Below are 24104 nucleotides of genomic sequence, written 5' to 3' on the forward strand. Positions count from 1 at the left end.
CATCTCTGACTACAGGAGAATGTGGACCAGAAGGATAAAACAGAAGAGGGGGAAATGTAATGTACATATAAAACAGAACAATATTTTCATGGCATGATCTTACTTCATTTACAATGCCCTATTCAACGGGTAGGAATACTTTTAGTGCGATAACCTCTAAGATTAGTAACATAGTACATAAGGCCGAAAAAAGATTTGTCCATCCAGTTCGGCCTGTTTTCTCAATGAGCCGTCAGCTTTAGATAATCCCTACTTGTTAGGAAGCTACTGCACTTGTGGTCAAGCCTGAAACCTGTACACTGCTGGCACAGTCCAGCGATCATCGATAACCATGGCGGGGTACCCATGACTCTGCAGCAAACATGGAGGAGTACCCTTACAGGGGTCCTTTGACAATCCCCTCCCTAAGGGTCCATTCACACGTCCGCAAAATGGATCCGCATCCGTTCCGCAATTTTGCGGAACGGGTGCAGACCCATTCATTTTCAATGGGGCCGGAATGTGCTGTCCGCATCAACATTTGCGGATCCGCACTTCCGCATCCGTGTTTCCGTTTCCGCAAAAAAATAGAACATGTCCTATTCTTGTCCGCAATTGCGGACAAGAACAGGCATATTCTATTAGTGCCGGCAATGTGCGGTCCGCAAAATGCGGAATGCACATTGCCGCTTTCCGTGTTTTGCGGATCCATGGCTGCGTGTATCCGCAAAACACGTTGCGGACGTGTGAATGGAGCCTAACAATCAGCAGTCATCTGTGGGGACACATGGCAGTAAAGCCATGTTCACACATTCAGGATTTAGTTACAAATTCCACACCTAAATGAATCCTGACAGCATCTGATGACAAATCACTGGATAGTGCCATTTCCCACAGGTGTGACTTCTATATATTTCTCCACTCTACCAGTCGCGGCATAGTGTCTGATGAAGGCCTGCGAGCCGAAAACGATCACACATTACCGCATAACTGAATATTCTGAACAATAAAAAAGAAACTCAAAAAGCAAAATTTGGCTGTGATTTATGTTCACTAGTGATTGGCGTGGGAACCCTATACACAGCATACAAGACAGGGAGCGACAAAGTCTGTTATTGAGCATCTGCTGACATTCACTACTATAGTGCTGACATATACTACAGCGTTTTACAGACACCGTCTTTGCTTCCACTAGGAATGCAAGTGAATGGAGTACAGATGTAGCAGAGCTAAACTTGACTCTGATAACCAAGATAACAGTGTGCCATGTGTTATCTCGTGACAAAAGCAATTGAAATGCATTGAAAAGTCAGTTATCTATTTCTTGCCATTCTTTACCTAACGTGTTAACCATCAAGTTTAGCTCGGCTGCATCTGTATTTTAAAGCTGGGGCTACACAGTGACATTGGCTGCTACACCCAAAGATCGCTGAGCAGCCACAGAGCTGAATGACTTGCAAGTCGCTGCAACCCCAGAATCTCCAAATAAAAAAAAACACTGCTGGATTATTTCTAGTGATTCTGGGGTCTAGTCATGGCAATTTGCCAGTCATGTTGCGACCCCATTCAGTTCAATGGCTGCAACCCAACACAGATCTTTGGTTGTGCAACAGAATATCGTCATGCAGCCCCAGCATGTTCACTATTTGAGTGGATTCCACATGGAAAAGACATAGATTAGATCCACTGAATGTCAATAGGGCTTTTTTGCATGTGAAACATGACAGATTCCTTGAAAAAATAAAATAAAATGAAAAAAAATCCACAGCAAATCCTGAATATATGAATATGGCCTCAGTGCCACCACAGGGGAAACTGAACATACATATACAGTGCCCATTCTGACCAGTCACCAGTGTAATACAGGACAGGTCCCCCAGAGCAACTGCACTTATTGCAGCTGCTCCCTACACTAGCCAAGAGATGAGGATCCTGAACAGAGCGTCCCCTATACTAACCTACAATGTCATAATAAGGCCTCATGCAAACGACCGGTGTGTTTTGCGGATCAGAAGTTTGCGGTAGGCAAAACACGGATGGCGTCTATGTGCGTGCCACAATTTGCAGAACGGCACGGACAGCCATTGATATAACTGCCTATTCTTATCCGCAAAACAGACAAGAATAGGACAGGTTATATTTTATTTTGCGGCCCACGGGATGGAGCAACTAATGCGGACACCACACGGAGTGCTGTCCGCATCTTTTGCAGCACCATTGAAGTGAATGGGTCCGCATCCAAGCCGCAAAAACGGCGTCTCAAATGCGGACCAAAACAACGGTGAAGATGGGCTTTGTAACCTGGACAGCACCTTAAGGCCTCATGCACACGACCGTATGTATTTGGTGGTCCACAAAAAATACGGATGACATCTGTGTGCATTCCGTATCTTGCGGAACAGCTGGCCCCTGACAGAACAGTACTATCCTTGTCCATAATGCAGACAATAGGACATGTTCTATTTTTTGCGGGTGTAGGGCTGACGTCATCAGCACAGGCGCACTGAGGAAGGAGCGGCCAAGAGGTAAGAGGGGCATATATGGAATCTGCTTACATTAGCAAATATAATAAGTCAAAAACTGAAAATTGGGGGTTGGGGGGTGAAGGAAGCCCTTTAATGTTGGTTCAATGTATGGATCATAACATGAACCAAAATGAACATAATATAGGGCTTACTATTGCAAACCTGAGTTATATAAACGTCCTAGCAAATACATGATTTTTGTAATAATGTTTGAAATATAATTATCAATTACACATTCTACATTTTTTAAACCAGCACCTGGGTCTAATTATTCACCAAAGTCTGTTTGTAAAGTGCCTCCTGCTGTTTGCTCTTTTTCCAATTTCTCTGTCCTGCTCAGAGATGGAAACACATGCTCAGTTCTATCCTTCAACTGCCACCAGCTGCAGCACAAAGTACACAGCTCCTAAGAAAGTGCACGCCCCTAAGTTGCCAGCTTGAAATAAATGTAGCAAAGCAATTGGAACAATGAATGGGGAGATTTCTGGATCCATGAGAGGTACAGGGCTGGTTCTAAAGCCTCATGCACACGACCGTATGTGTTTTGCGGTCCACAAAAAAGAAAAAAAAAAAAAAAAAACAACACACTAATGACGTTCCGTATGGCATCCGTTTTTTGCGGACCCATTGAAATGAATGGGCCTGCATCCTATCCGCAAAAAAACGGATCGGACACGGAAACAAAATACGGTTGTGTGCATGAGGCCTAAGTTTGTTAGAAAGAAAACTCAGGGAGGACTTACCTATTAAAGCTTGAAAAAGGTTGCTCTGAAAGATGTTGATGACCCTCTCAATGGACTTTCTGAGTTGTTTATCCTCCGTCTGATTCAGCTTGGTGCGATATTCCTCCAAGAGGTCCAGTGCACGCTGCGTATCTACACAAATGCGGAAACATGAAGATATTTCAGTAAATATATACCATATTTTCTGCCCCATAAGATGCACTGGTTATGGATACATCATCAGCTTCTGAACGTCAGACACCCGGGACCCCCGCCGATCAGCTGTTTGAGAAGGAAGCGGCCTTCTCACTGTTTACCGCCGGCCCACTGACATCACGACTAGTATCAACTAGCGCGGGCGGGGCTAAGCTCTGTCCACTTGAATGGAGCTTAGCCGCGCCCACGCTAGTTAATACTAGTCATGACTTCAGTGGGCCGGCGGTAAACAATGAAAAGGCCACGGCTCTCCTGGAGCGCCGCTGCCTTCTCAAACAGCTGATCGGCGGGGTTCCCGGGTGTTGGACCCTCGCCGATCAGAAGCTGATGATCTATCCAGAGGAAAGATCATCAATTAAATGAACGTGCAGAACCCCTTTAACGCCACTGAAGGTACCAACTCCAGAAGTGGAGGCACCTCAGCTTCATCTGCAGTCACCACTATGCTAGTGAACCAGTGTGGGAAATTAGCACTAGACATCTAATCTAACAAGTAGCACTTTAGTCAGCCGGATCAACCCTACCAGACTATATACCTGGTTTAATACGGGTGATCCTGGTGACAGAGCTCCTTTAAATATACAGTGCTGTGTGAGGGCTAATTTTTTGTGGCAATCATATGTATGCAAAGATCTGCACCTGTTCTGTGCTTAAAGCCGCACTTGGTTTTGGATTACAATCACTGACCGAACACTGACGTGTGAATGAGGTGCGTTTCCCTACCTCTACAATCTGACATTGGGAGCACTGAATGAAGAGCAGGGGAATGTGCAGCAACACAACCCCTACAGGTAAAACCCAGATATCGATTTATTCATACATTTCTAGGAGGAATAACAGGAGAGGTACAACAAATGCTATGAGAAAAGATGCTCCAGAATTGTCATTTTCTAGGGAACACAAATTAGATAGTGGTTAGCACTGTTGCATTGCAGCATTGGGGTTCTAGGGTCAAATCTGACCAAAGACAACATCTGCATGGAGATAGTATGTTAGGGATCATGCACACAAACGTATTTTCGCTCCTTTTTTTTGCGGACCGTATGCAGAACCATTAAAGCGCAAAAATAAAATAAAACGGAAGTTACTCCGTGTGCATTCAGTTTCCATATGTCAGTTCCGCAAAAAAAAAAAAAAATTTGTCCCATTATTGTACACATTACAGACAAGGATAGGACTGTTCTATTACCAAAATATAGAATGCAATGCACACGGACATCATCCGTATTGTTTGCGGATCCGTGTTTTGCAGACTGCAAAATACATAAGGGTGTGTGCATGAGCCCTTAGTGTGTGTTTTCTCCGGGCGCTCAGGTTTCCTCCCACACTCCAAAGACATACTGATAGGGAATGCAGATTGTGGCCTCCACTGGGGACAGCTTGATGATAACATCTGCAAAACACTGCGGAAAATGACAGCTCTATATAAGCATGTACAATACGTACATTTATTACTAAAGATGGATTTACAAAGGCCAAGTTTAAGTGAACTTTCAGTAAGGAAGCGTTTCTTCCCAACAGTCGGCCGCTCATTAAAGGGGTTGTCCCACGAAAGATATTCAGCAGTTTTCAAACCAGCACCTGGATCTAAATACTTTTGTAATTGTACGATATTAAAAAATTTCTAGAGCTAATTAGTTATTCAATAAAATGTATCTGAATAGTGCCACTTCATTTCTTATTTCTTTGACCGGCTAATTAACCCCTTAAGGATCAGGCCATTTTAGCAAATCTGACCAGTGTCACTTTATGCGGTGATAACTTTAAAACTCTTAGGCTGGTTTCACACGGGCGTTGCGGAAAAATGTGCGGGTGCGTTGCGGAAACACCCGCGATTTTTCCGCGCGAGTGCAAAACATTGTAATGCGTTTTGCACTCGCGTGAGAAAAATCGCGCATGTTTGGTACCCAAACCCGAACTTCTTCAAAGAAGTTCGGGCTTGGGATTGATGTTCTGTAGATTCTATTATTTTCCCTTATAACATGGTTATAAGGGAAAATAATAGCATTCTGAATACAGAATGCTTAGTATAATAGCGCTGGAAGGGTTAAAAAAATAATAAAAACGTTAACTCACCTTATCCCCATGATCGTGTAGTTCCCGGTCGGTCTGTTCTTTAGCTGTGGGCTTGGGCTGAATGACCTTTGGTGATGTCAGATCACATGCTCCAATCACATGGTCCATCACCATGGTGATGGAGCATGTGATCTGACATCACCACAGGTCCTTTAGTCACAGCTAAAGAAGAGACCGACCGGGAACTAGGCGATCATGGGGATAAGGTGAGTTAACTTTTTTATTATTTTTAACCCCTCCAGCACTATTATACTAAGCATTCTGTAGTCAGAATGCTATTATTTTCCCTTATAACCATGTTATAAGGGAAAATAATACAGTGAATAGACTGTCACCTAGAACCCATGCGTGGAAATCGCACCGCATCCGCACTTGCTTGCGGATGCTTGCGATTTTCACGCAACCCCATTCATTTCTATGGGACCTGCGTTACGTGAAAAACGCAGAATATAGAACATGCTGCGATTTTCACGCAACGCATAAGTGTTGCGTGAAAATCACCGCTCATGTGCACAGCCCCATAGAAATGAATGGGTCAGGATTCAGTGCGGGTGCAATGCGTTCAACTCACGCATCGCACTCGCACGGAAATCTCGCCCGTGTGAAAGGGGCCTTAGGCCTAGTTCACACTTCAGTGTTTGGTCAGTGATTTGTGAGCCAAAACCAGGTGCAACTCTAAACACAGAACAGGTGCAGATCTTTCCCTTCTACCTCATGTCTGTGGAGGCTCCACTTCTGGTTTTGGCTCACAAATCACTGATGGAAATCACTGACCAAACACTGAAGTGTGAACGAGGCCTTACTTATCCAGGCCATTCTGAGATTGTTTTTTGTCACATGTTGTACTTCATGACACTGGTAAAATGGGAGTAAAAAAATAAAAAAAAATAAAAAAAAAAAACATTTTTATTTATAAAAAAAATACCAAAATTTTAGAAAATTTTGCAAATTTCCAAGTTTCAAATTTCTCTACTTCTATAATACACAGTAATACAGCCAAAATAGTTATTACTTTACATTCCCCATATGTTTACTTTATGTTTGGATCATTTTGGGAATGACATTTTATCTTTTGGGGATGTTACAAGGCTTAGAAGTAAATCTTGAAATTTTTCAGAAATTTTCAAAAACCCACTTTTTAAAAGGACCAGTTCAGGTCTGAAGTCACTTTGTGAGGCTTACATAATAGAAACCACCCCAAAAAAGACCCCATTCTTGAAACTACACCCCTCAAGGTATTCAAAACTGGTTTTACAAACTTTGTTAATCCTTTCGGATTAACAAGGGTTAATGACAAATGGAGATGAAATTTGAGAATTTAAATTTTTGGGCAAATTTTCCATTTAATCCATTTTTTTCCAGTAACAAAGCAAGGGTTAACAGCCAAACAAAACTCAATATTTATTGCCCCAATTCTGTAGTTTGCAGAAACACCACATATGTGGCCGTAAACTACTGTACGGGCACACGGCATGGTGCAGACGGAAAGGAATGCCATACGATTTTTGGAAGGCAGATTTTGCTGGACAGTTTTTTTGACACCATGTCCCATTTGAAGCCCCCCTGATGCACCCCTAGAGTAGAAACTCCACAAAAAAAAAAAAAAAAAAAAAGGACCCCATTTTTGAAACTACGGGATAGGGTGGAAGTTTTGTTGCTACTAGTTTAGGGTACATATGATTTTTTGCTGCTCTATATTACACTTTTTGTGAGGCAAGGTCACAAGAAATAGCTGTTTTGGCATTTTTTTTTTACAACATTCATCTGACAGGTTAGATCATGTGGTATTTTTATAGAGCAGGTTGTCACGGATGCAACAATACCAAATATGTATACTTTTTTTAGTTGTTTGAAAAAATAAATGAATCTTTTGTGTCTCCACATGAAAGCCATAGTTCCATTTATTTTTTGGGTGACTGATTTGTGTAGGGGCTAATTATTTCGGGATGATTGGCACTATTTTGCAGTGCGTATGACTTTCTGGTCGCTTGCTATTACACTTTTTGTGATCTAAGGTGACAAAAAAAAAAAGGCTTTTTTTTTTTTACACCATTTTTATTTTTTACGGTATTCACCTGAGGGGTTAGGTCATGTGATATTTTTATAGAGCAGGGTAATACGGACGCAGCGATACCCAATATATATACTTTTTTATGTACGTTTTACACAATAATATTTTTGAAACAAACAGAAAAATATATCATGTTTTAGTGTCTCCATATTCTGAGAGCCATAGTTTTTACAGTTTTTGGGTGATTGTCCTATATAGGGGCTCATTTTTTGCGGGATGAGGTGACGGTTACAATTTTTGGGGGAATATGCCTTTTTGATTGCTTGGTGGCTTGGTGTTGCACTTTTAGTGACGTAAGTTGACAAAAATGGCTTTTTTTTTTACACAGTTTTTATTTTTTATTGTTTATGGTGTTTTTTTCTCTCGATTTTTTTTAATTAGAAAATCAGGGGAATGGGGCATTTAAAAAATAAATAATTTTTTTTTAAACTTTCTGTTCCACTCTTTGGGGGGGGTATGATACCCTCTGCGATGCATTACATCTGTATTGTAATGCAATGCCTGTTAGTGTATGACACCGAGTCATACACTAACAGGTTGCCTAGGAGACCCAGCCTGAGGCTGTATCTCCTCGGCTCCCGTAGAAGGCAGTTCCCTGGCTGCCTTGTCACGCATCGGGTCCCCGCCACAGCAGCGCGGGGACTCTATGCGATCCCTCACCTGCCGCAAACCACTTCTATGTTGTGGTCAGCGCGGACTGCGGCATAGAAGGTGTTAATCCGCCGGCAGCGATGCCGGCGGATACAGCAGGGGCCCGGCTACCAGGGACTGCCGGGCCCCTGCAGTGATCAGGCCCGCACCGCTCCGATGCATGTACGGTGGAATGCATTCTGGCAATGCATCCCCTGCTGTACATGTACGGCGTTCTGCGCTAAGGGGTTAAGGTCACACATGCTCAGTTTCATCTTTCAACTGCCTCCTGAGCTGGGATAGGGAGAGCATGGACACGCCTCCTTAGCTGCAGCAGAAAAGACACTCCCCTTGAGCTGCCAGTTTAATATAAATCTAGCAGAGCAATGACTGGGGAGATCTCTGGATCCATGTAAGGTACAGGACTGGTTCTAGCTTTGTTAGAAAGGTATTGTCATGTACTATAGGATGTCTTTTTTTTTTTACAATAGTCATGGGATAACCCCTTTAAGTGAAGTTGAAGCACTGCATTCCAGCACTCCACAGTATGCAGAATCACCATTATGATCGCTCATCCTCATACAGCTGCACTGTTTCTGGGCAGCAGATCGCTGCTTAGACAGAAATGATAAGTTAAGTGCTGCACTTTTACACTGGCAGATTGTCCGTAACAAGCATTTGCTGGAACGTTCGTTCTCGATAATCTGCCCAATTATCTCTGCGTGTAAATTCATCTTTAGACAAGTCAGGATAGGCGACAGGCCCTCTCTAACCCCTTCCGAACCGCTGACCTTTAACATGCTATGGTAAATCAGCAGTATTATATAAACAGGTCAAATTAGAAGTCAGTAGACATGCTGAAATAAGATGCACTTTTTTCCCCTAAAAGTAGGGGGTGGCAGTGTGCGTTATGAAGCAAGGCGCTCGGAGAAGACCAGGAATCGGTGAGTGCAGTTAGAACCGCTAACACTGTCCAACGGAGGAGAGGCAAGTTCATTTATTTATCTTGATGGGGGTCTGATCCGAGTTCTAATGAGGAATGGGGGATCAGAAGAGATCAAGAAGGTGAAGAGATCAGAAGGAAATTAATACCTGTGTTCTCTGTGGGATTTTTATAAGAAAGGATCTGAATAACAGTGAGGGGACAAAATATACAATACACAGACATATACATACACACACACACACACACATACCAAAAGTTTGGATTCACACTGAAGGCATCAAAACTATGAATTAACACATGTGGAATTATATACATAACAAAAAAGTGTGAAACAACTGAAAATAGGTCATATTCTAGGTTCTTCAAAGTAGCCACCTTTTGCTTTGATTACTGCTTTGCACACTCTTGGCATTCTCTTGATGAGCTTCAAGAGGTAGTCACCTGAAATTGTTTTCACCTCATAGGTGTGCCCTGTCAGGTTTAATAAGTGGGATTTCTTGCCTCATAAATGGGGTTGGGACCATCAGTTGCGTTGTGGAGAAGTCAGGTGGATACACAGTTGATGGTCCTACTGAATAGACTGTTAGAGTTTGTATTATGGCAAGAAAAAAAGCAGCTAAGTAAAGAAAAACGAGTGGCCATCATTACTTTAAGAAATGAAGGTCAGTCAGTCCGAAAAATTGGGAAAACTTTGAAAGTGTCCCCAAGTGCAGTCACAAAAACCATCAAGTGCTACAAAGAAACTGGCTCACATGCGGAGCGCCCCAGGAAAGGAAGACCAAGAGTCACCTCTGCTGCGGAGGACTGGTTCCCACCGTGAAGCATGGAGGAGGAGGTGTGATGGTGTGGGGATACTTTGCTGGTGACACTGTTGGGGATTTATTCGAAATTGAAGGCATACTGAACCAGCATGGCTACCACAGCATCTTGCAGCGGCATGCTATTCCATCTGGTTTGGTTTAGTTGGACCATCATTTATTTTTCAACAGGACAATGACCCCCAAACACACCTCCAGGCTGTGTAAGGGCTATTTGACCATGAAGGAAGGGGTGATGGGGTGCTGCGCCAGATGATCTGGCCTCCACAGTCACCGGACCTGAACCCAATCGAGATGGTTTGGGGGGAGCTGGACCGCAGAGTGAAGGCAAAAAGGCCAACAAGTGCTAAGCATCTCTGGGAACTCCTTGAAGACTGTTGGAAGACCATTTCAGGTGACTACCTCTTGAAGCTCATCAAAAGAATGCCAAGAGTGTGCAAAGCAGTAATCAAAGCAAAAAGGTGGCTACTTTGAAGAACCTAGAATATTACATTTTCAGCACTTTTTTGTTATGTATATAATTCCACATGTGTTAATTCATAGTTTTGATGCCTTCAGTGTGAATCTACAATTTTAATAGTCATGAAAATAAAAGAAAACTCTGAATGAGAAGGTGTGTCCAAACTTTTGGTATATATATTTAATTTTCTTCCCCCCCCCCCCCCCCATCTTAAAGGGGTTGATCCATCTTGGACATTGGGGGCATATCGCAAGGATATGACCCCAATGTCCGATAGGTGGGGGTCCCTTGCTCTGGAACCCAAACCTATACTTAGAGCAGAGAGCACAAAGTGCCAGAGTAGGCATAGCGCATGTGCAGTTGCCCTACATTCATTCCTATGGGCTTGCAGAAAATAGCCGAGCACCTCGCCCAGTTATTTTAGGAAGTTCCACTGAAATGAATGGCAAGCGCACCGTAAAAGTGTGGCCACCGCTCCAATTGCCAAACCAGAGCTCGGCTATTTTGGCAGTCCCATAGAGAAAAAAAATAAAATAAAGAGGGTGGAAGTGCATCCTGCAGCACTTTCCAGGCTCCGTTCTAAGCACAGGTGTGGGTAATCCTAGCGATATGTCCCTAATGTCCAAGATTGGAATACCCCTTTAAGCAATTTAATTTGGACACATTCCTCAAAACAGCCATTTTACAGGTCAGAAGACAGAAAAAAAGCATTTGCTTAGTGGCCAAGCAATTTTTTTTAATTATCGCGTTCCCAAGAGCTATAACTTAAGAAATTATCTATGGCAGCTTAGGGCCTAATGAGGGCTCCTAGCCTGCCTGCAATGTATCCCCATCACGCTGCACTCTGGTGACTGAGTATAGCACTGACAGTATCCAGTACAGTGTGTTATAGAGGAAATCTTAGCTGAGGGAGCCTGAAACTACCTCAACAGGTGCATGCTGAATGTTTTACCATGGCCCTCACAGTCCACTAATCTGAACATCATTTAAAATCTGTGGATAGACGTCAGAAGAGCAGTGCATGCAATACGGCACTGGAATCTCATAGAACAGGAAGACTTTTGCAAGGAAGAATGGATGAAAAATCCATCAAGCAAGAATTGAAAAAGACTCTTGGCTGGCTATAAAAAGCTATTACACACTGATACTTGCCAAAGGAGGTGCCACTAGGTACCAACCATGCAGGGTGCCAAAGTTTTGCTTCGGGCCCTTTTCCTTTTTGTTATTTTGAAATTGCAAAATATGAAAAATAGAAAAAAAAATATGTTTTACTTAAAATACAAAGGGAATGTGTCAGCTTTAACTTTATGCCTTTTGGAGATCATTTAATCTTCAACTTGCTTAACTGTTCATAGTAACAGTAATTTTGACCAGGGGTGGCCAAACTTTTGCATGTCACTGTCACTTACTAACAAAAACTTTATTCAACGGGTTTCCTTATCTCGTCGTTACTAAGGTGAGATGAGACACAGTTTCGACCACCTCCATGTCGTGAATGAGAGCTACTGAAACAGCGTAGCACAACAACCTATGCTGTCTCCTTAAGGCTGGTTTCACACGGGCATTGCGGAAAAAGATGCGGGTGCGGGTGCGGCTCGAGAACATGTGTGATTTTTCCGCACAAGTGCAAAACATTGTAGTGCGTTTTGCACGCGCGTGAGAAAAATCTGCAAGTTTGGGTTAGGTGTTGTGTAGATTGTATTTTCCCTTATAACATGGTTATAGCATTTCATGACGTCACTGCGCTCATCACATGATCTTTTACCATGGTGACTGATCATGTGACGGACCATGTGATGAGCGTAGTGGCGTCACCACAGGTCCTTTTCCTGTTTACAGCAAAGATGAAGACAAGAGAAGGCGGGCTGTGCGAACAAGTGGATTAAGGAGAGTTAAATTGTATTTTATTTTTTTAACCCCTCCAGCCCTATTGTACTATGCATTCTGTATTAAGAATGCTATTATTTTCCCTTATAACCATGTTATAAGGGAAAATAATAATGATCGGGTCTCCATCCCGATCGTCTCCTAGCAACCGTGCGTGGAAAAAGAAGAAAAAATAAATAAATCGCACCGCATCCGCACTTGCGATTTTCACTTCTATGGGGCCTGCGTTACTTGGAAAATGCACAATATAGAGTTTGCTGTGATTTTCACGCAACGCACAAGTGATGCATGAAAATCACTGCTCATCTGCACAGCCCCATAGAAATGAATGGGTCCGGATTCAGTGCGGGTGCAATGCGTTCACCTCACGCATTGCACCCGCGTGAAAGGGGCCTAAATCTGAAACGGCATAGCTTGTTGTGCTACACTGTTTCAATAACTGCAAAGTGTTCTGCTGTTTCCCAGGTGGTGGTCGGGACTGTCTCTCATCTTGCCTAACGGTCAGATGAAACAACCACTTTAACCGCTTGCCGTCACTGTATCGCCAATAGGCGTCCAGACGGCAGCGCTCTTAGGTCTCAGTGACGCATATTGGCGTCATCTCGTGAGACCCGAGATTTCCTGTGAACGCGCGCTCTGTCACAGGATTGTGCAGTATTCAAGTTTAACTACAGCCTGCCAGCACTGATCATTGGCTGGCAGGCTGTAGATTTTTAAGAGAACCAATCAAATAGGTATGTCAGACGCTATTTTGTAAATAGCGTCTGATACCTGCTACTCTGGTGGTCCCTTTTGCTTGGATCGACCACCAGAGGACACAGGTTAAATGCTGCAATTACTATTGACCCATTATATCTGATCTGTGGGAGGTCTGACACCCAACACCCCCACCAATCTGCACAACAAAAAAACACAACACGCACAGTATCCTGCATGGCATGGCAGCTGTGCATGGTATTACAGCTCAGGCCCATTCACTGGGACTGAGCAGCACACAGGCCACGTGACGAACGTGACATAACTGGCCTAGTAAGAGGCTGCCACGCTCACCGGAGCACCGTCTCTTCAACCAGATGATTGGTGGTGGTCCCAGGAGCCAGCCAAACACTGATAAGATATTGATGACCTAGCCTGAGGATAGGCCATCAATATTCTACTTCCAGAACACCACTTTTAGCTTTAAAGAAACAAAATAAAAGACACAAAAAGCAAAGACCTCTTCATAGTCCCTTTCTAAATTAGGCGCGTTTTAATCCAACGCAAATCATATGAAATATTCTTAATAAATCTGGTCCAAATTGTCAGACAGCGGCTTTGACTGTTTCCATTGACTTAAAAATATCATAGGTAGCACTTAGCAAAAAGATCATTTGGCCATTACAAAATTTATGTCCATGACCGGCTTAGCCCAAACAATTGTGCAATTCGCTTTACTGGTGTAGTAAAAAAAAAGGCTTTGTGAAAATAGTCTCAGATCTACAGCAAGGGTACGCCTACATATGGATAAAAATGCAGCGTACAACATGCAGATTTTACTGCAGGCATGGTAGTGAACTTCAGCCTCTGTTGCAAAGGGTAAAATTTGCGGGTGGATCCGCGACACAAATAGACATGTTGCAGATTTCAAATTTACACTTCAGATTGTGCACAGTGCGTAGATGAGATTTCTTATACTGTTATCCACTTTGCTGGCAATGTACAACGCTACGGATTTACAGCATGAAAATCTGGGACGGCAAATCAACAGCATGTCATTCATACATGGACATACCCTATGTATGGATTTTACCTCTGACAATATAGAAGAAATCCTCAGGAAAATCTGTAACTAGGGATGAGCGAACTTCAAGTTTTGAAGTTCGTGTCCAACGGAAACTGGACAAATCTGTTATGCTGGCCATAGACTTCCATTATGACGGAATGCCTCTGAAGGCATTCCGTCATGGTCCGTGGTAACGGAATCCATAACTCAATTCAGCACATACCAAAACTCAAATTTCTAAAATTAAACTAACTGTAACAAATCTGCTTTAGAATAAAGTATGCTGCAGATTTGACTATATTTTCCAATAATCTGTACTGGGTAGATTTTTTACATAGTTATTGAAGCCAAATTCAGGAGTGGATCCAAAAATGGAAAAAGAGACTTTACGTTACACGTGTTCTCGGTTCATGATCCATTCCTGGCTTTGGCTTTAAAAACTGCATCTAAAAACCTACATATGTACACTCACCATACAGGATGATGATCCACCAACATAATTACTAAATTCCACACAACATCCCGTTACATTATACTGTATCTTTATATTCTTTAGGAGGGTTCTATTTCTTTAAATACATTTACTTGTGGAGGTAGAAAAACAGACAAAAAAAAAAAAGGCATACTGCAAAACGCATGCATTTATTAAGCAATAGCTTAATAAGTTTTTCCCACTTATGTCAGAGAGGACATGCTGTGGCCACAGTGGAAAACCGCTGCGTAAGGCCTCATGCACACGACCGTTGTGTGCATCCGTGGCCGTTGTGCCGTTTCCCGTTTTTTTTCGCGGACCCATTGACTTTCAATGGGTCCGTGGGAAAAAAAAAAAATCGGAAAATGCACCGTTTTGCAGCCGAGACAGTGATCCGTGTATCCTGTCCGTCAAAAAAATATGACCTGTCCTATTTTTTTGACGGATAACGGTTCACGGACCCATTCAAGTCAATGGGTCCGTGAAAGAACACGGATGCACACAAGATTGGCATCCGTGTCCGTGATCCGTGGCCGTAGGTTACTTTCATACAGACGGATCCGAAGATCCGTCTGCATAAAAGCTTGCCAGGCAGCAGGGGGCAGACCCCCCTCCCTCCCCAGTTTAAATTTTATTGGTGGCCAGTGCAGCCCCCCTCCCTCCCTCTATTGTAATAATAGCATTGGTGGCACAGTGTGCGGCCCCCCTCCCTCCCTCTATTGCATTAACATTGGTGGCAGTGTGCGCCCCGCCCCCCCTTCCTCCCTCTATTGTTTTAATACATTGGTGGCAGTGTGCGGCCAGGTAAGTATGATGCTTCTACTATTATTGTTAAGTAACCATGGCAACCAGGACTGCAGTAGCGTCCTGGTTGCCATGGTTACCGATTGGAGCCCCAGCGATTAAACTGGGACTCCGATCGGAACTCTGCTGCCACCAATGATCGGGGGGGAGGGAAGGCCGCACACTGCCACCAATGTATTAAAACAATAGAGGGAGGAAGGGGGCGCACACTGCCACCAACGTATTAAAACAATAGAGGGAGGAAGGGGGGGGGGGCGCACACTGCCACCAATGTTAATACAATAGAGGGAGGGAGGGGGGGGGGCCGCACACTGTGCCACCAATGCTATTATTACAATAGAGGGAGGGAGGGGGGGGCAGCACTGGCCAATGATATTCAAACTGGGGAGGGAGGGGGGTCTGCCCCCTGCTGCCTGGCAGCCCTGATCTCTTACAGGGGGCTATGATACGCACAATTAACCCCTTCAGGAGCGGCACCTGAGGGGTTATTTGTGCTCATCACGGCCCCCTGTAAGAGATCGGGTGCTGCCAGGCAGCAGGGGGCAGTCATGTACACAGTTTGTAGTATATTCTAGCTAGAAGCGTCCCCATCACCATGGGAACGCCTCTGTGTTAGAATATACGGTCGGATATGAGTTTTCACGATGTAACTCATATCCGACAGTATATTCTAACAGAGGCGTTCCCATGGTGATGGGGACGCTTCAAGTTAAAATATACCATCGGATTGGAGAAAACCCTGATCTGATGGTATAAAAGGGACTCCAGACTTTACATTGAAAGTCAATGGGGACAGATCCGTTTGTGTCAACGTCAAACGGATCCGTCCCCATTGACTTGCATTGTAATTCAGGACGGATCCGTTTGGCTCCGCACAGCCAGGCGGACACCAAAACGACTTTTTTTTCATGTCCGTGGATCCTCCAAAAATCAAGGAAGACCCACGGACGCAAAAAACGGTCACGGATCACGGACCAACAGAACCCCGTTTTGCGGACAGTGAAAAAATACTGTCATGTGCATGAGGCCTAACAATGCTAATTCTGAACCAAAGCAATTAAACAGAACTTTGTTGTCTGCATTTTTCAAAGCATAAATTAGCAATGAAAAAAATGCATTGTAACTAGGGTTGTTTCTGGTATCGAATTTTCGATACCCAATCGTTAGTTTTGTCTGGTATCAACCTCGATTTGCCTTTTTTCGATACTAGGCTTCGCTATTGCACAGTCTAGTATCAGAACATGGAGAGCGCTGCTCTCAGCGTGCTCCGTGTTCTCCTCAGCAGCATAGGGGAGAAGGAAGCAGTCTCTCCCTCCCCTCATGCCGCTGCCACCAATGAGGAGAGAAGGGCGGGCGCACTGCGCCACCAATGAAAGTAAACGTTTAATACAAATCCCGGAGGCGGGTGCTGACAGGAACTGCGATTAGTGCCAGTTAACCCCTCAGGTGCCGCACCTGCCTCATTGGTGGTGCAGTGCACCCCCTCCCCTCAACCCCCCCAGTATTAAAATCATTGGTGGCAGTGGCCACAGGGTCCCATCCCCTCCTCCTCATTGGTGGTGCAGTTGCATCTTCTGATCGGAGCCCCAGCTAGGGTTGGGCAATAAACCAGTATTAACGATATACCGTGGTATTAAGAAACTGCGATATAGCCATTTCTTAATTACTGCTGTATTTTAGTGATATCATAGGGGCAGACACACGTCACAGTGCCGAATGCCTCCAAAACGTCCAGCGCACATTACAGCCGGCACAGTGGAGAAGGAGAGAGTCCCTCCCCACTGTGATACGGCTGCCCCTGCGCCACCAATGAGAGGGTAACAGTGAGGAGGAGGGGAGAGGCTGTGGCTGCTGCGCAACCAATTAGAATTACCCTCAATACAAATATAGACTGCGTGCGCCGGCCGTATCACATACCTAGCACCCGGTCTTAATGACAGGAAGCGGCGATCCCGCGAACCGAGGAAATTTACCCCTCAAATGCGGCACCTGAGGGGTTAATTGAGACTGTTCGGTGGGATCCCCGTCATTGAGGCTGAATGCCGGCTGTGTGATATGGCTGGCACCCGCAGTCTATATTTGTATTATGGGGTTAATTACATTCATTACAATGAATAGGTACAATGTGAGATCCTATGCACCCTAATAGATCTCTGTGTGATTTTTAGATTGCTGTTTGATTTTTTGTGTGTGGTATCGAATGGTATAGAGTATCTCAATACTTTTTTAGGGTATCGAAACCAAATCAAAATTTTGGTATCGAAACAACCCTAATTGCAACCTCTTCTCTTAAAGGGAACCCGTCCGATGAATATGCAAAATAATCTGCAGGCAGCAGGAGGAGCTGAGCAGATTTATAGATAGTTCTATAAAAAAAGATTCAGTGTAACTTGTATTTCATTCATTTATATCCATGCTCATTGGGCTTTGATGTCCAGGAGGCTGTCCTATCTCTATACCAAAAGAGAAATAAAATTGTGACCCCCTCTCCGGCGTGAAACCGAGAGGGCGCCACTGAGACGACAAAGGATTATAAAGTCAGTGCAGGGTAATTTATCAGTGGATACTAGGGAGGCACAAGAAGAGGCGGCAAGGTGTATTAAATAAAATTTACAAATGGATTCATACAAATAAGAATAAAAATATGAGTAGAACACTTACTTCACCAGGGAGGGAGGTATAGGATAAGCTCAATACACCTATAACTTCTCCTCCCCCGCCGAGGTCACTTGTCAGATATTAATAGGGCTTCCGTGTCCCCAAAGAATGTTACTAGGGCTGAAAGTGTAGGTAGAAGTCTTTATTTAAAATTCTACCTACCCTTGGAGCCCTATTTTTATGAATCCATTTAACTATTTTATTTGATGCACCTTGCCGCCTCTTCTTGTGCCTCCCTAGTTTCCACTCATAAATTACCCTGCACTGCCTTTATAATCCTTTGTCGTCTCAGTGGCGCCCTCTCTGTTTCATGCCGGAAAGGGGGTCACAGTCTGTTTTCTTTCTCTTTTGGTACATTTCCACAGACCACCTTTGTGTATCGTCTATATTTTTGGGTGCTGCCTTGTAACGACTCTTGGCTTCTACCACATACTCCCATTCCATCACTTTTCTTTATTTCCTAGGCTTCTATCTTGACAACTACTGTACCTCTATACACAGTCATAGAGGGAAGGTTGTCAGTCACTGATAGCACCATCTACTTGCCTTCAAAGCCCAGAATGAGCAGGAATAAAAATGAATAAATTACAAGATTATATTGAGTCTTTTCCCTAAACGAAAAAATAAAATAAAAATAATAATAAATTTTTTATCAGTCTGCTCAGCTCCTCCTGCTCTATAGCATGGCGCCCGCAGATCATACTGCATTTTCATAGTGACAGGTTCCATTTAAAGGATTCTACTTAGGCCTCATGCACACGACCATATGTATTTAGCAGTCCACAAAAAACGTATCCGCAAATATACGGACGACGTCAGTGTGCATTCCATATTTTGCAGAACGGAACAGCTGGCCCCTAATAGAACAGTCCTATCCTTGTCTGTAATGCGGACAATAGGACATGTCTTATTCTTTTGCGGAATGGACATACAGAAACAGAATGCACACAGTAACTTCTGTTTTTTGTGTAAACCATTGAAAAGAATGGTTCCGCATACGGCCCGCAAAAAAAAAGAAAATACGTTCGTGTGCATGAGCTCTGAGGCTGAGTTCACACTTCAGTTATTTGATCAGTTATTTCCGTCAGTTAGGCTACATGCACACGACCGTTGTTTGTGTTCGTTTAGGTTGTTTTTTTTGCGGATAGGATGCAGACAGCACACCGTGTGCTGTCCGCATTAGTATGTCCGTTCTGTATCCCCGCAAAAAAAAAAAAAAAAAAAAAAAAAAAAAAAAAAAAGAGAGAACATGTCCTATTCTTGTCCGTTTTAGGCACTGTTACAATGGATCCGCAAATAAATAAAAAACACGGATAGCATACAGATATCATCCGGTTTTTTTTTGCGGACCGCAAAACACATACGGTTGTGTGCATGTAGCCTTATTGTGAGCCCATAGTGAAGCCTACTCAGAGATAAGGTGTAATGGAAAGATCTGCACCCGTTCCGTGCTTCTGATTCACACCTGGCTTTGGCTCACAATCACTGATGGAAATAACTGACCAAATAACTGAAGTGTGAACTCAGCCTAAGGTCTCATGCACACAAACGTATTTTCTTTAAGTGTCTGTTCCGTTTTTCTTGCAGACTGTACACGGAGTTGTTCTTTTCAATAGGTTAACAAGAAAGAAAAAAAAAAAAAAAAAAAAAAAAAATGAAAAAAAGATTTAAAAAAATATATATATGTATGTCTGTTCCACCAAAAAAATAGAACACGTCTATTATTGTCCACATTACAGACAAGGATAGGACTGTTCTATCAGGGGTCAGCTGTTCCGTAAAATACGGAATGCACACGGATGTCATCCATATTTTTTGCGGACCGCAAAATACATATAGTCGTGTGCATGAGCCCTTAGTGAGGACAGCTAGATAGTGCTGTTTGGAGGTTTTGGATCGCCTCTAACCATAGCATCTATACCCAGCAAGCAGTGACACATAGCAGGCAGCGATCGCTGGGTGCAGACAGTCTATACAAAGGATGATTATTTCACTGGATATACAGACGGCTTCTGCTGACAAACTGAGGCCAAAACAATAAATCAGAAGCTATTGCACACCAGTGCTGACAGCATGACCGGCCTGATAGATGGCACTACATTAAGAAAACATGCCACAACATCCATTTCCTCAGAGTCCAGAAGAAAATGAAAGAAGACCCTGCTCGCCGTAGTCATGGCGATTACTGCACAAGACATCAAAGTGCAACTTCCAACCAATCAGAACATTACAGCCCAAAAGTGCCTGGTGTGTAAGGAGAAAGCAGACACTTGCACCCCCTCAGTGTCCCATCCACAGCCTGTCAGCAGCTACGTGGACAGGAGATGGACGAGGCACAGGGCACCCCTCCCCCCATATATCAAAGTTATAACTGCCCCCTATTATAGGCAGAGACCTCAGTCCTGCGACACACAGAGTAAATACATTTTAGTATGAAGACACACACCTTGCTTCCTGACAGGCATGGTGCCACCCCCTGACACACACACACACACAACAGGCTGCCAGGAGGATGACCTCGCCAACCCCTGTACCCCTCAGCTGGAGACTCCACGAAACAATGCCCCTCCTCCCGGGACACCGACAGCGTTCTTTAACCCCCCACGGGGAAGCAGTGGAAAAGTCCTGTGCTATGCGGGATGCCTCTCCAGAGACTGTTCCAAGCACTCTAGCAGGGAGGTTCCCAAGTATTTCCAGCACAAGTAATGTGAGGAGAGCCCCGGCCGTGCTCAGTGCCTCTCACTCCAGTGGGGGTGGAGAAATCTGAAATGGGACATAAAGTTGTTGGTGGAGGGGTGGCGAAAACAAGTTGCCGTCTGCCCCGCCGGTGCTGAGAAATGTGCGCTGCGGGCGAGGGACAAAACCAAAAAGTTATTCTTCACAGACGCCTCTTCTCTTCTTGGGAATTTCCTTTCCCTCCACTTCTTCTTCTCGTCTTTCTCTCTGTCAGCTCCCCCGCCCCCACCACCTCCTCCTCTCGCTCTCCCACCGTTCCGAAACCCAAAGTTTACTCCAAAATGGCGCCCCGGAGCTGGCTATGGCGCACCACGTGACCTCCCCCTTCAGACCTAGCCCCGTCTCCACCAATCAGGAGTGAGCTCCGCCGGGCGGCCTCGCCTGCTCCTACCTTGGCGAGAGAGGAAAGCTGAGGAGCACGGAGTCTCTTAAAGGGGTAAAGTTTAGCGGGTGGGTCTTCTCACCTTTTTAAAGCGGCAATCAATCCGACTTCCCGCACTGCCCTGTGAGAGAAATCCTGAGGAGGTTACTGGAGGGTCTTGTGTAGAAAGACTGCAGAATGGCTCGGCGTGATTATTACATTGTTTAGTTATCGTTTATGAGAAACGTGTTCTTCAAGGAACTTTTTATTAATTGTTCACCGATTCACCTTCTTTGCCCCAAACCGCCCATTTACATATTACTAGGGGCGGCGCAGTCCATGTAATGCTATGATGGCATTTGGGTATGACCAGGGTTGGCAACCAGGATTTTTTGTTTTTCTGGACAACACATACCAAAATCACGGACAGCCAAGAGTTTTTACGGACGGATTGGAAAATCATAACTAATAAAGATTCAAATTCTGCCATAGTTTTTTTCCACTACTATTTTTTAGATCAGAAGAACAGAAAAATGACAGAAGGCCAAGTTCCCACTTCAGTTATTTCCATCAGTGATTGTGAGCCTATCTCAGAGATCAGGTATAACGAGAAGATCTGCACCTGGTTTTGGCTCACAATAAGGGCTCATTCACACGATCATATTTTGCGTTCCGTATACGGGCCGTTTTCTGCGTTACGCATACATCTGTTGCTCGCAAAAATTATGAGTCCTGTCCTATTCTTGTCCGTTTTGCGGCCAAGAATAGGCATTTCTATAATGGGCCGTCCATTCCGTTCCGCAAATTGCAGAAGGCACACGAGCAGCATCAGTTTTTTGAGGACCGCAAAAAACTGCATGGTCGTGTGAACAAGCTCTAACTGATGGAAATAACTGTCCAAATAACTGAAGTGTGAACTTGGCCTTATTTTTCTGTTCTTCTGATCTGTCAGAAGAACAGAAAAATAATGAAAAAAAAAGATCCTGTAAAAAAATGAATCCTTTGCATCAGTTATGCACATTTGGCATCCGTTTGAGCCATTTCCGAGGTCTGACATGCATAGCTGATGCACAGGATCCGTTTTTTTTGTTTTTTTTTACAGGATCAATTTTTTTTCTTTAGATTTCTGTTCCTCATTTTTTTGTCCGGCAGATGAAAGGAAAACAAAATTTGTCATTATAATTTTTTATGTGTATTACTGTATGGGTTAAATGACATGATAACTTTATATAAATACATGATGCAATACCTAATTTGTATAGGTTTCACTGATAAAAATGGGGGCTTATTTATTCATTCATCTATTTTTACAACGCTGAAAAACCTTTCTTTTACTATATATTAGGAAGAGGTGAGCTTTTGATCACTTACATAATACACTGTACTACTGCTACTTGTGCTGTTGACTGTGGGGCTAAACGACTAGGATCAGAGCTCCAGTCTCAGCTGTTGCAGTAAGATCCCAGCTGTATATTACAGCATGTCCCAAGCAATTCTGCCCGCACCATCCCTGCAATATAATGGTACATCGAGGTGCGCAAAGTAAGGCCTCACCGCGATGTGCAGTTATACAGAATTTTAATGATATTAAAGGCGTTGTTTCACTACAGCAAATGGGATTTATCATGTAGAGAAGGCACTGGCCACCAGAGAGGCTGGCACTTATTTCCATAGTCTGCAAACACGGCCACCCCTACTTAGTAATATACACACTAAATGCGCCCCTGGACACTTGCGAGCCCCCATTTGCATATGCATTAAACTGCATTTTTCCTGCTGGTGAAAGTCAGAAGGTACCATTTGAATCATGGAGAGGTGCGCTAGAGAGCCATGTAAGTGGTGTATAACATCATATTTTGGTGACAGACTCCCTTTAAGGCAGTGCTGGAAAATCACGGTGGCCGCACAAAATAGTGACACTTTGGCCGTTTTCATTCAGGGGTGTACACATTTTTGTTGCCAGCGGTTTAGACATTAATGGCTGTGTGTTGAGTTATTTTGAGGGCTCATCTGATATACAAGCTGTACACTGACTACTTTACATTGTATCAAAGTGTCATAGCTTCAGTGTTGTCCCATGAAAAGATATAATAAAATATTTATAGACATGTGAGGGGTGTACTCACTTTTGTGAGATACTGTAGGTGTCGCTTGGACGAGTGATAAGCTGATGGCTGGCAAATGTGTATCGCTAGCTTTAGTGGTGTGGAGTAAAATCAGGCTCACAAACAATCTCATATAACAGCTTGAGAGTTTTATTTCAATTAACTATGCTACAAATGTACCGTATTTATCGGCGTATAACACGCACTTTTTCCCCCTGAAAATAGGGGGCAAATGATGTATGCGTGTTATACGCCGATATAATGTTAAGAAGCCATGTTTTTACATACCGGAGGTATAACATTAAGACGGCGCAGCGCCTGCCGCAGCTCCCTCCTCATGCACCGCCTGTCCCAGCTCCCTCTGTCATGCGGCGCCTGCCCCAGCTCACTCTGTCATGCGCCGCCTGCCTGTTCATTCATAAAGTGAGATAAGCAGGCAGGCGGCGCATGAGGAGGGAGCTGGGGCAGGCGTCGCATGAGGAGGGAGCTGAGACAGGCGGCGCATGAGGAGGGAGCTGAGACAGGCGGCGCATGAGGAGGGAGCTGAGACAGGCGGCGCATGAGGAGGGAGCTGAGACAGGCGGCGCATGAGGAGGGAGCTGAGACAGGCGGCGCATGAGGAGGGAGCTGAGACAGGCGGCGCATGACCGAGGGAGATGCCGGTCTGCGCCGTCTTAATGTAATACCTCCGGTACTACAGTAAGTACCGTACACTGTACAGCGCGTCTACAATTATAGAGATCAGATTGAATGTTTAACAGTTGCGGGGCCCGGTGTATTAGAGTAGAGTCACTGCACCGGGCCCCGCCATGAGTGTCCCCGCCTCCTCTCTCCACACTGATCCATCTGATGGGGGATCTGTAGATGACACTTATG

The 24104-nt window shown here is 44.2% G+C and overlaps 1 protein-coding gene across 6 annotated transcripts in view; it reads right to left on the reverse strand.

The window, feature by feature from the left end:
- The window catches only part of DLG1 (discs large MAGUK scaffold protein 1), a 235311-nt gene extending 214082 nt beyond the window's left edge, over positions 1-21229 (reverse strand). Inside the window, exons 1-2 of one of the 6 annotated variants that reach the window (XM_044291546.1) lie at positions 20473-21229; positions 3248-3379 (exon numbers count right to left, since the gene is read on the reverse strand). In XM_044291546.1, coding sequence (XP_044147481.1) covers positions 3248-3379; positions 20473-20491 — 151 coding nt within the window. In that variant the 5' untranslated portion in view covers positions 20492-21229. The remainder of the gene's footprint in view (positions 1-3247; positions 3380-20472) is intronic. The other 5 variants (XM_044291545.1, XM_044291544.1, XM_044291548.1 and 2 more) reach the window with 5 other exon arrangements.
- Positions 21230-24104: the final 2875 nt, after the last annotated feature.

This window comes from Bufo gargarizans, chromosome 4 (assembly GCF_014858855.1).
Source record: "Bufo gargarizans isolate SCDJY-AF-19 chromosome 4, ASM1485885v1, whole genome shotgun sequence".
NCBI classification, from domain to species: domain Eukaryota; kingdom Metazoa; phylum Chordata; class Amphibia; order Anura; family Bufonidae; genus Bufo; species Bufo gargarizans.